The sequence below is a fragment of the Myxocyprinus asiaticus genome, chromosome 43, assembly GCF_019703515.2.
Source record: "Myxocyprinus asiaticus isolate MX2 ecotype Aquarium Trade chromosome 43, UBuf_Myxa_2, whole genome shotgun sequence".
Classification (NCBI taxonomy): domain Eukaryota; kingdom Metazoa; phylum Chordata; class Actinopteri; order Cypriniformes; family Catostomidae; genus Myxocyprinus; species Myxocyprinus asiaticus.
In genome coordinates this window covers 17,514,988-17,527,859 of record NC_059386.1, presented here as the reverse complement: position 1 = coordinate 17,527,859, position 12,872 = coordinate 17,514,988, and the positions used below count along the sequence as shown (strand labels likewise).

The following is a 12,872-nucleotide window of genomic DNA, read 5'->3' as shown; positions in this document are numbered from 1 at the left end:
ATGAGAGAATTAAAATTTTTGGGTGAACTATCCCTTTAAGTGGCAATAATTAACCTTCATATTGATTAATTTTTTTATTTTGGGACAACTATTTCCCTGTATTATATGGTGCCATCATCTCTTTCTGAATAAATACTGTTTCTCAGAGAGGTGTAGTCAGCGAATAAAAATATTTTATGGCAGGTTGGGAATAGTATGTCACAGAGATTCTTCCACTCACTTCTTAAATATGGCATGTGCATGCTAATGAGGGTGTCATAATTAATCGTGCTACCTTGATTTTTTGTTCCTGCAGCACTGAGGGATAACCGGATTGAGCTGGTCCGAGCCACTTCGCAAGAGTTGACGATCAGCATCAGTGAGGCCACGCTGGCAGATGAGGGCTTGTACACCTGCTCCCTCTTCACCTTTCCTGTCAAAACAGCCAAGGCCTTCCTCACCGTCCTCGGTAAGAGTTAATTTCACACAAGATCTGGGTGGGATTTCATCCTGATTCAGCCAGGTTAAGTGATAAATTAAATTGTATAGTGAAGACCTGTTATTTCACATACTTTTGTGATTTATTGTAGTTCATTTCAGTCCTGATTGGTATTATGATTAGTAGTGTGCATGTTCTACAAACATCAGCTTCAGTAGCTTGATGTTTAAAAGAAGACACTTCTAAGATCTTAATAATTTATTTTTTAAAATCCACATTTAGCCATGTGGAGCATTTAGATATTGCTGTATTGTTACTAAATGTGTGTGACTGGTCTAAATTGGGTTCGAATGAGATTGAGAAAGGAGTTGCATAGAACCATTAACAACGCGAAAATTTGTCGCTTCCTGAAAGTAGATAGATAATTAGAATTTTACCTCAGAATGCGGTGGGGGCGTTAAAAATTTAACTTTGGCCGGGATCAGGATTTAATTAAATGGATTCACCCGGATGCCTTCAACAAAGACGCAGATGATCACAGAGCAGTGTAAAGAAATGACACAGAAAGAAGTTTAATTAGTTCTCTCTATCAACTTTTCTTACTTTTGTCAATCAAAAGTCAAAAACTCTTTGTATCAAGTCCCAAACATTACAGAGTTAAAGTCAGATGTGACAGCCCCCAAACATTGCTTAATGCCATATTCTTGCATTAATTAGGAGCCCAATTAGCTAATCTAATTTTAATTAGTTGGCGTACACCATTAAAAGTGTACAGAGTTGTACACTCTTTGTCAACAAGATTGCATTAATGTTTAGCTCATTGTGAATACATGAATGGATTTCATTAATTTGCATGTTGTAGTTGTTATTTATGAAAAATATGCAATAATATGTAACCATTAGATATTTTTTTACATATGTTATGCATATTATCTTGATGTTTGTAACATATAGTATTGATATTATAGGTGATTACACAAAGTCATCCTTTGCTCGTGTTGATGATGATGACACCAGATGCACTTTTAAGAGAACAACTACATGGCGTCTTAGAAACTCACCACTCATGTCACAAGATGCTGAAAATACAGCAAGATGCGATACCACTACCAAAGGCAACAATTATATATAGAGAGTATATATACATATATATATATATATATATATATATATATATATATATATATATATATATATATATATATACACACGTATATGTAATACATATATATATATATATATATATATATATATATATATATATATATATATATATATATATATACTAAAACAGTATATGCAATTCAAGATTAACAGCAGCATTAATCGATTAACAGCCCAAATATGTATAAAACCTATTCTGATTTCATTCTATAAAACAGATTTTTGTTAAATATCAAGAAACAATTAAACCAGAAGCTTCAGAAAATTGGCTTGGTGTCTTCTAGGCCTATTCTTAGGACAGTATTAACAAACGGCACAGAGTCCAGTGGAGGTTATAGGCTAAACTGTTGTGGAATGACTGATGTATTTACTCTGTTGCTTTTTAATGCATAGTGCATTGTGGTTGTATTTGCTTTGATTTATTTCATAGGAATGTGATTAAGGCTTCAAACTCAGGGGAGCAATAGGGCCTGTGAACGGAATGCCAAACGTCTGATCTCATCTTCAATCAAAGCAAACCCAATATCTAATTTTCCTGACTAATGTTCCCTATTGATTTTCTTTTGTCTCAGCCTGCTACCTCAGAGAGGAAGCACATGACACAGTAATGTATTAGTGGGCCAAAGAATTTCCTGTGTGCTTCAAATATTTCATCAGATTGAAATACTGATTGCTCTTGTACGTGGATGAAAAAAAATTGACATCATCACAAACGTTTTAGGTTCAACGTCTTTTCTCAGATAGCATTGTAAGGATAAGTTGTAACTGTTTTTGAAGGCACTTGAAAAGAAGTTTGTCTGATACATTTTAAGTTTTAAATAAAGTCAAATGAATCTGTCATATGTCATATCCTCTATTTTATTAATGATATACTCCTACTTTAAAACTCTGTAATAATATGATTGAATAACCATTCTGAGTAAAGGGTCTCAATTCAAATTAACCTCAATGAATGACAAAACCCCAGGCAAAATAAAAGATTGGAACAGGCAATAAATAAAATATCTCTTATCTATTTCCATTAGACTCTCACTAACCTACTGGTCTTTTGGAAAAACATACAGAATGAAGTAATAATCCCTCTATCTACACTCTCTCTTTCTCTGTATATTCAGGTGTGCCTAGGAAACCACAGATCAACGGACTCACCAAGCCTGCAATGGAGGGTGACCACATCACTCTGACCTGTGTGACCTCTGGCAGCAAACCTGCGGCTGATGTCCGATGGTTCAGGAATGAGAAGGAGATCAAAGGTGAGGGACATTGGTGAAAAGACCAATACCCTTATGATGTCACAGAGCACAACAAAGATGTTCTGCATGTACAGTATTTGAGTACATGTAGTACAGGGGAGTCCAAAATCTGAGACCATATTGAAAATCTGGGATTTCTAATCCTATTTAAATCTGGAAATGAACAAAGTTCTAGAATTTTGAAGAAAACATTATGTACTTAAAATGAAATTAAGAAAAAAAAATACGTTTCTGCACTAGTTTGAGGTCACTAATCAAATGTTATCAAATTTGTGACATTAACCATGTTAAAGGGATAGTGCACCCAAAAATGAAAATTCTCTCATCATTTACTCATCCTCATTCCAGATGTGTCTGACTTTCTTTATTCTGCTCAACTCAAACAAAGATTTTTAGAAGAAAATCTCAGCTCTGTTGGTCCTTATAATGCAAGTGAATGGTGACCAGACCTTTTTTACTATAAATTTCCAATTTCACTTTCACATTCTTTTACATTTTGAAAGTGAATGTGGAGATTTATGGTTAAAAAAAAAGGACTTAAATATTTATCTGTTTCCTATCCATACTTATCATATCACTTCTGAAGACATGGATTTAACCACTGGAGTAGTATGGATTGCTTTTATGTTTCCTTTATGTGATTTTTGGAGCTTCAAATGTCTGGTAAACATTGTAAGGACCAACAGAGCTGAAATATTCTTCTAAAATATTTGTTTATGTTCTGCAGAAGAAAGAAAGTCATACACATGGGATGGTATGTGGGTGAATAAATGAAAGAATTTTCATTTTGGGGTGAACTATCCCTTTAACTTCTTTACAGAAGCTCAGAGTTCTTTACTTCCATCAAAGCACAAAAGATGCTCTTTGGAACATTCTCAGATCATGCTGGGATAATATGGACCATCATGTTTTGCACAAACTTATGACGCCCATACCAGCTTGAATGCTTCCTGTCATTACAGCAAATGAGGGATATACCAAATACTAAGACACTCTGAAATGCATGTACACTTTCACTCAAACTGTTATGCTAATAATATAATTAAATAGTATTAAATAGAATGCAAAATAGAAACATATTTTCAACAAGTGGTATCAGACTTCTTGTTTCAACTATATTTTCTCAGTGTATGTCAGTTGCAACTCAAATTGCCATTTTAAGCAGATAAATCACATGTTCAGTTGATTTTAGGTCAAATCAGGTTAGTTAAAGGTTATAGGTAAATGTAGCTTCTCCATAGCATCTTCTCCACAGATCCATCAGTATTGATGTCCCCTCCTAGTCAGGCAGGAAGGCACAGTAGGAAAGCAAAGGATTTCTCTAAGTAGCCTAGTCTAGCTCTCTCTCTCTCTCTCTCTCTCTCTCTCTCTCTCTCTCTCTCTCTCTCTATATATATATATATATATATATATATATATATATATATATATATATATATATATATATATATATATATATATATCATACACACACTTTGCTGTGCATACCTTGCAGATGGCATTGAATGCTTTTGTCACACGTTTGCTACACTTCTAAAAATACAGCGGTTCTAATTAGCAATGAGACTAAGTTTCCCACGCTGACTGATTATTGTGTCTCCGGTGGATGGAACCTTGGGGAGAGGCCTCTACTGTGAGAAAGGAGTGAACCCCAGAGAAGGAAGCAGAACTAAACAATGCTTCTGCGTCTTTGTAATGACTTTGTATGGAGAAAGTAGCTTGTTTTTCTGTAAATTACTGTTTTTTTCAAATCGCAGTAAGTTCAGTTAAAACACACATTAAATGAGGTTACTCTTCAAGCCAACAGTTTGTATCTAACTAAAATTTTATAAGGTCTTTCAATAACCATTGTTATAAAGGGACAGTTCACTCAAAAATGAACATTTCTCTGAGCATTTACTTACCATCATGTTATTACAAACTTCACGACCTTCTCTCTATCAAGAGCTCTCTATCAAAAACACCACTATAAAGAATCTTATAATACTACTTTGAGGTAGCACTCTTGTTAGCGGATATTTATTGATTCGTCAGGGCACTCTTAAAAGCTTTTCATAATTCTGCGTTCAGCAAAATCCATCAAATCAGAGGTTTAATCTGTGATCAAAAGAAAAGAAATAACAGGAGTACCTCAAGCCTGAGCAAGAAAGTTTAGCCTCTTATCAGTTTCTAGTCAAGGGTTCTCATAATTTTTACTCTGAACAGGGATCCTGATTTGGTGTCTTATCAGATATTACGTGCACAGTCAATCCCTCTAGTCATTTGATAAACAGGCTGAATTTCTGAGTAGGGGGGGATTTTCAGAGCTTATTTCATTTCATTAAGGGATCAGTGATGTCTCAGATGAGAATGACGAAAAAGTAAGCTGCTTTGTTTAAGATTCTTTAAAGAAACGGATCTCCTTACGTGCAACTCAGGTTTGCTGTAGTTGCAGATTACGATACGATCTTCATATTCATTAACAATCACAGTCTTCAGGTTATGTTGTTGTATTCTTTAATTAACAGTGATTATTTTAAGCCTGGCAAAAAAACAACAACAAAAAAAAACATGCATTTAACCTTGATGGATGTAAGAAAAGTGTTGATGATTTTAACATCAAAACAACTTTTAGATGGTCCACATTTCCTCTGTATTTCTCCAGAATGTCATTGTTTTCTTTCTTTTAATTAAAGAAAAAGTGTTCTCAAGCTGTAAACATACCTGATTAATTCAGCTATATTTTTTGTCCAGTAGTGAGGCCAGGAACTAATATGACCATTAACATTGAAAGTTTCACTTCCATTCTGACTATGAAACCCCACTGCAGCCCTGGTGTGTTTTTCTAATGAAGGTGCACGTTTTTATTTCTAATATAGGCTCAAGTTATTAGGTGCAAGTTATTATTTGCTTAGCTGCCAAAGAAGCCAGCTGCTTATGAAGGCAGTAGGCAGTGAGGCAGCTACAGTAACTTGCATATGGAACAGAGCCATAGTCTGCGACCAAACAAAATATGACACATTTCATCAATCAAAAATGCAAGAGCAGTATTACCTCACATGAATTTGTGAGCAGATGGTATGAACTAGAAAATAGCATGTGGTAAATATATTTAGATAATGCAGCATGTAGCCTGTACTGTGAACTCAGGAGGGGTTTGCTAAGATTTCTCTAAGCCCTGTCAGTCCACAGCCTTGCATACCGAAAAGTTTATGGGCTCTCAGCTGATTGCGAAGTGTCAGTCTTGGGATATTTTCATCATGAATGTGTACAGTGATGGATGGACCCAATAAGACACACATTTCAAGGATGCATGAAAGAGAGGGGCCCCGAAGGAGATGGAACACATACTTTATAAACACACACAATGTTTATTATTAAAGACCTCCTGATATCAGAAGTAGTTTTATGGTTTTTAGTCCATATTTTTTAGCTATAAGGCCATCTATATGCTGGTGTCCCACCTATTGCAATAGGACATATGTCAACACAGAACCGAAAACAGTGCTTCTCAAGTAGTTTTGTGGGGTCATTTAGTAGACAAAGGAAATAAATGTCAATTTTGAGCTATACCAGTCACTCTGGTACTATTTGGTTTGTCTGGTTGTCTTGGTTTCATGGCCGAGAGGTGCAAGTATACTAAAGGATATTGCTTTTTTAACCCTGATGAATCCAATTGGTCAATCTGTTGTTTTCTTGTAGTGTAGTGCAGGGCAGGTCTTTGAGAGCGTAGGGCTGTTCTTTGAGATTTTAGGGCAGTTCTTTGAGAGCGTAGGGCTGTTCTTTGAGATTGTAGGGCAGTTATTTGAGAGCGTAGGGTGGTTCTTCATGAGAGTAGGGTGATTCTTTGAGTGTGTAGTGCGGTTATTTGAGAGCGTAGGGCTGTTCTTTGAGATTGTAGGGCAGTTATTTGAGAGCGTAAGGTGGTTCTTCAAGAGAGTAGGGTGATTCTTTGAGAGTGTAGGGTGGTTCTTTAAGAGTGTAGGGTGGTTCTTCAAGAGAGTAGGGTGATTCTTTGAGATTGTAGGGCAGTTCATTGAGAGCGTAGGGTGGTTCTTCAAGAAAGTAGGGTGATTCTTTGAGATTGTAGGGCAGTTAATTGAGAGCATAGGCTGGTTCTTCAAGAGAGTAGGGCAATTCTTTGAGAGTGTAGGGCAGTTCTTTGAGAGCGTAGGGCTGTGCTTTAAGATTGTAGGGTGACTCTTTGAGAGTTTAGGGTGGTTCTTCATGAGAGTAGGGCAATTTTTTTTATAGTGTATGGTGGTTCTTTGAGACCGTAGGGCTGTTCTTTGAGATTGTAGGGCGGTTCTTCAGGAGAGTAGGGTGGTTTTTTAAGAGTGTAGGACGGTTCTTGGAGAGTGTATGGCAGTTCTTTGAGATTGTTCGGTGGTTCTTTGAGAGTGTTTGGCAGTTATTTTATAGTGTATGGTGGTTCTTAGAGAGTGTACGGTGACTCTTTATGAGTGTAGGGCAATTCTTTGAGATTGTAGGGTGGTTTCTGAAGAGTGTAGGGTGATTCTTTAAGAGTGTAGTGCAGTTTTTAGGCCCCGTTTACACCTGGTATTATGATGGTCAGGTAAGACATATCGCTGTTTACACCTGGTCACTTAAATGCGTCTCCTGTGTGCACTTGTGTTCGGATTTGGAGGGGAGGGTCTGTGTTTCATGAAGACATACTTCAATCAATATGTCAGTGTTTTACAGCATGATATTAAAGTCAGAAATGACAAAGAAAGCACAGAAAAAATAGTGTACTGTTTCTCCCAGATGTGGTTGAAATTTAATCTAAGCTCTTTGAGTGTAGAGTGTTTTATTTTTTGACAGTTTAGAGCGGTTGTTCGAGGCTATAGGGTGGTTCTTTGAGAATATAGGGCAGTTCTTTGAGAGTGTAGGTTGATACTTTAAGAGTGTAGGCATCACTTTTTTCCCCATTCTGATGGTTGATGTGAACATTAACTGAAGCTCCTGACCCGTATCTGAATTATTTTATGCATTGCACTGCTGCCAAACGATTCGCTGATTAGGTAATTACATGAATAAGCAGGTGTACAGGTGTTCCTAATAAAGTGCTGAGTGAGTGTATTTTCTCTTTTATATGTATATGTGTATCTTATTTTATTATCTTTGTCATGTTTACCTTTTTTCTCTCGTCTTGACTTGTGGGGTGTTCTTTGAGAGTAAAGGGCAGATCTTTGAGAGTATAGGGCATTTCTTTGAGAGTGTATGGTGTTTTTTGATAGTGTAGGGTGTTTTTTTTTTAGAGTGAAGGACGGTACTTTGAAAGTGTATGAGGGTTCTTTAAAAGTGTTGGGCAGTACTGTGAAAGTGTGGGATGGTTCTTTGAGATTGTAAGGTGGTTCTTTGTGAGTGAAAGGGAAATCTTTAAGAGTCTAGTGCAGTTCATTGTGAGTGTAGGGAAGTTCTTATGGTAGTGTATTTATTACCAGGAATTCACAATGTCATGGATCTTTTCACCATGAATGTGTTCAGTGATTGATGATCCAATAAGATTTTTCAAGGTTGCAAGAGTGGGAACCTACCACACAACATACAAATATGCACACACGTACACATACACACACAATGTTTAAGATTAAATGGGTCTCTAATAAAATATTTACAACAAAGGGAAGCAAAGGTGGACATTCAACCATGTCAGTCACTCTGATTCTATTGGGTTTGTCTGGTTGTCGTGGTTTCTTTGTCTTGGTTTCCTGACAGAGAGGTGTAAGTAAACTAAAGGATATTGCTTTTCAGCCCTGCTCAATCCAATTCCTCGGTCTGTTGTTTTCACGTAGTGCTTCTGTCTGTGTTTGCTGTGGTTCTGTCGCTGTGTTTGCGAGCAGTGGCAGCTGTTGTCATCACCATTTTCAGCACTTCCTCACCGCCGTGTGAGGCTGAACTGCAATAAATGCATTTATTTTGAAAGCTTGGCCTGGGAATGGCAGTCGCATTATTGTGGAATCTCTGGGACTGTAGCGACATTCAGCATGGTATTACATTTGTGCTGGTCTCCAGGAAGCAGGACATCTCACACTTTCTCCCCCCGCAAAGCCCAAGATAGTGTGTGAAATTGACAGCTGTAACAGAATCCAATATCACCACCTCTCACAATCTCATATGCCTCAATGTGCTCGCTCTCTCTCTCTCTCTCTCTCTCTCTCTCTCTCTCTCTCTCTCTCTCTCTCTCTCATATTTATAATGTATTACTGTTTTAATTTTGTTTTAAATTCAGGTTTACTTAATGTTAAGTTGATTTTGTAATAATGTCAAGCTTAACATTGATTTTATATTTTCATTATCATTATCTTTTGTTTTGTGTCCATAAAAAAACAGTGAAAAAAAATGAATGCTTTTCATTTTTAAAGTATTTCAATATTAGAAAACAGACATTCATAGTATGTCATATAAAAAAACATTTTGGGGTTGAATTTTAAGTAAAAATAAATATATTATTTTTTAGTGATAAATATCGTTACAGTGATATAAAATTTGATTTTGGTCAGACCGCCCACACCAAGTGTGAACCAGTACAGGTATTTGCACATGGCCTTCTTACCCCCACAGCTTCCTCTACATCATTTCAAGAGCAATCATTCAATAGTCATTAAAAATGTAATTCTAAAATGCCTTCTGTGTCTTGACAGAAACATGAATAAAACATGGACTGTAACAACATTTTCCATCAGCCCTCATCCCAAAACTCTCTGACAATGACCCTGTTCATTGTCTCAGAGTGTATTTTGAGTTTATGTGTACATATTAAGATATAAATAAGCCTTTTACAGAACTTTTCAATGTTTGTAATAATTCTGTTGTGTGGGCTGTGTAGTCTCAGAGAGTGAGAATGTTTCACTGGATCCTCCTTGAGGATGATAAGGGTGCATATCCATCCCCAGACCTCCTTCAGGCAGAAGAACTCCCCTGCAGAAAACTATGAGAACACGTAACAGATTAGCCGACAGGAAAATCCCCATAGTAGATAAACAATAGAGAGCTTGTCCTCTGGGGTTCCTCTGAAAATATCTCATTCTAACAGTTTGAATATAAAATGGCAGAGTAAGCATGTAATGTTGATTTAATGATTTTATTTTCATATGTACACGCAATTGTTGAAACACAAGGTGTATAAAGAGTACATATATATATATATATATATATATATATATATATATATATATATATATATATATATATATGCAATATTTTAATGTGCTACAGTATATAAGCATACTCTAACACAGAGATTTTTAACTAGTGGGTTGCAGGTCTTTTCTGACTGGGTCACAGACAGCAGGGGAAGAATAGTGCTAAATGCAAATAATAAAATGCAACTAACCATATAATCATGAATAGTTAAAACAGCTAAATAAATAGGCTTATCCACTTTTTTAAAGTAGGGAAAACGCTTTTCATATCTTTTGTTGCTGACATAAAAGGTTGTCCAATCAATTTCTACACTATTTTTGGCACAAATTCATCTGTCACTTGGTAGAAACCCACCAAATTAGGCAGATGGCAACAGACAGATTGTGTGACCTCCAAAATTATGAACAAAACTATGCAAAGTAATAGCAAATACAGACTACACTGAATATGGCTTCACTTGCCCGAAGAACATGGTTTGTGCCACCAACAATGTTTTGTGGAGTGAATCATTGGCTACCGAGAGTATGAAACCATTGAAATGCAGTTTTGTACAATGAACAATTTTGACATTGGGATGAGTAGCCACTTGATGTCCAAAAAAAATCATTAGTGTCCTATAAAAAGGTTACTGAAGTTAAATACCACTGCCCTAACATTCACAACGCAAAGCTCCCTTCCCTGTACACCCAGACTATTTACTGAATCTAAGCTGCACAAACAGGTCATTCATAGTTACAATGTCACAAGAGTAAGTACATTTACATATGACCGGACACATAGGCTATGTTCACACAGGCAGAAAAAAAATCTGATTTTTTTTGGCCAATCTGACTCAAATCCATTTAGGTTTTTGTAGTCTGAACAGGACAAAAACTGATTTTTACAAGCCTGATCCAAACCACATTCGTCTGAACGGTCAGATCGGATTCATGTGTATTCTTCCATCATTCTTTGTGCGCGACGAGTTTTTCCATCAGGTGTTGTGATGAGAAGACATGTACTGCATTCCAAATATCATAAACGATGCCTTCACAGGACATTTCGAAGGGAAAAAAATATTGATGTAGGATCGTTTCAAGAGAATTTTCAATAAAAAATAACTAAAAAGTTAGTTCAGAATGACTGTTTTATTAAACCTTTCAGCCTCTGACAGTGGAAGGTGAAGTATGAGAATCTCTTCTGATTGGACGGCACCCATATGTCATATATACTGTATGTTACAGGGCAGCAAAGCAGTGCAAACCTCTTTTAAAATAATACAGACATTGACTTTACTCACCCAAAGAGAGATGTGCTAAGGTGCGGTAACACACACCGGTTTTGAGCCACTACAGCACGATGAGGTTAATTGTCTCACACGAATACGGGACGCTTGAGCATTTTGAGTGCTTTAATACAGGACGGAGATCCTTATCAAAAGTCTCGCTGTCCGACCATTTTATGATTCAATATGGGACACAAAGCCTTCAAAACATTTCGCTACCCGTTAAAGTAATAGGCGCGTCCCATTTGGGATAAAATACAGGACGTCTGGCAAAACCAGGACAGTTGTAAACCCTAGCAGCAATAAACACTGCATATGTTGCCTCTCCCGTTTTTAAGCCATATTCTGTGAAGAATGTATTAATATTTGGATGCCCTCATGAAAAACATCCATTGATAAAAACTCACACATGGTGAACATTCACAAGTTTGCATTGTTACTATGACGACTAAAGTAGAAGCAGGGGTGTAAAGTAATTGAGTAAAAATACCTAAGTATTATACTTAAGTATTATTTTTGGGAGATTTGCACTTTACTCGAGTGCAATTTAAACTGAATACTTGTACTTTTTCTTAATTACATTTCTAAACAAAAAATAGTTATTTTTACTCCTTACAATTTTATTTAAATTTGAAAAGTACTCGTTACATTTTTGTAGATCATTTTCTTTTGTCTTACTGGACTGAAGCCGCCTTTTCACGGCATCCGACAAAGGACATTTTAAATTGAGCATCGCACGGCGGCTGTGTGGAGTTCTGACCATCTGCAGAGGCGGAATTTCGGATCTGATTTGAGCTTCGGATACGTTTAAATTTTTGTGCGACTAGACCAAATGTGACTGGCCGACTGAATGTGATGTATTTATTCAAAACTATGAGCACGAAGTGAGAATCACTGGCGTTTTTTTGTCCTAAACTTTATTCTAAATGCCTGCTACTTCTACATATTGGACAGTTATGAAGTCAAAAATGATCGTTCACATTGCAAATATATATATATACATTACCAGTCAAAAGTTTTGAAACACTTGACTGAAATGTTTCTCGTGATCTTAAAAATCTTTTGATCTGAAGGCGTATGCTTAAATGTTTGAAATTAGTTATGTAGGCAAAAATATAATTGTGCCAACATATTAATTTATTTCATTATGAAACTAAACTTTAATTTAAAAAAAAAGTTGGACCTGGACCAAATAATAAAGAAAAGCAGCCAATAAGTGCCCAACATAGATGGGAACTCCTTTAATACTGTTTAAAATGCATCCCAGGGTGATACCTCAAGAAGTTGGTTGAGAAAATGTCAAGAGTACATTTCTGCAAATTCTAGGCAAAGGGCGACTACTTTGAAGATGCTAAAATATGACAGAGTTTTGATTCATTTTTGATTTTTTTTGTCACAACATAATTCCCATAGTTCCATTTATGATATTCCATAGTTTTGATGACTTCACTATTATTCTAAAATGTGAAAATAATTTATAATAAAGAATGAGTAAGTGTTTTAAAACTTTTGACAGGTAGTGTGTGTGTATATATATATATATATATATATATATATATATATATATAAACAAAAGGCTTTTGTACTTAAATGTGTACATGTCATTTATTTCTACACTTGCGTTCATATTTAAATCATATCTATG

At 36.0% G+C, this 12,872-nt stretch overlaps 1 protein-coding gene across 4 annotated transcripts in view; it reads left to right on the top strand.

Annotated features, from left to right (window-relative positions):
• LOC127433199 (cell adhesion molecule 2-like) overlaps positions 1–12,872 on the top strand; it is a 648,459-nt gene that overhangs the window by 595,053 nt on the left and 40,534 nt on the right. For all 4 annotated transcript variants that reach the window (XM_051684922.1, XM_051684923.1, XM_051684921.1 and 1 more), the window contains 2 exons: positions 296–448; positions 2,698–2,835. In XM_051684922.1, the coding sequence (XP_051540882.1) occupies positions 296–448; positions 2,698–2,835 (291 nt within the window). The remainder of the gene's footprint in view (positions 1–295; positions 449–2,697; positions 2,836–12,872) is intronic.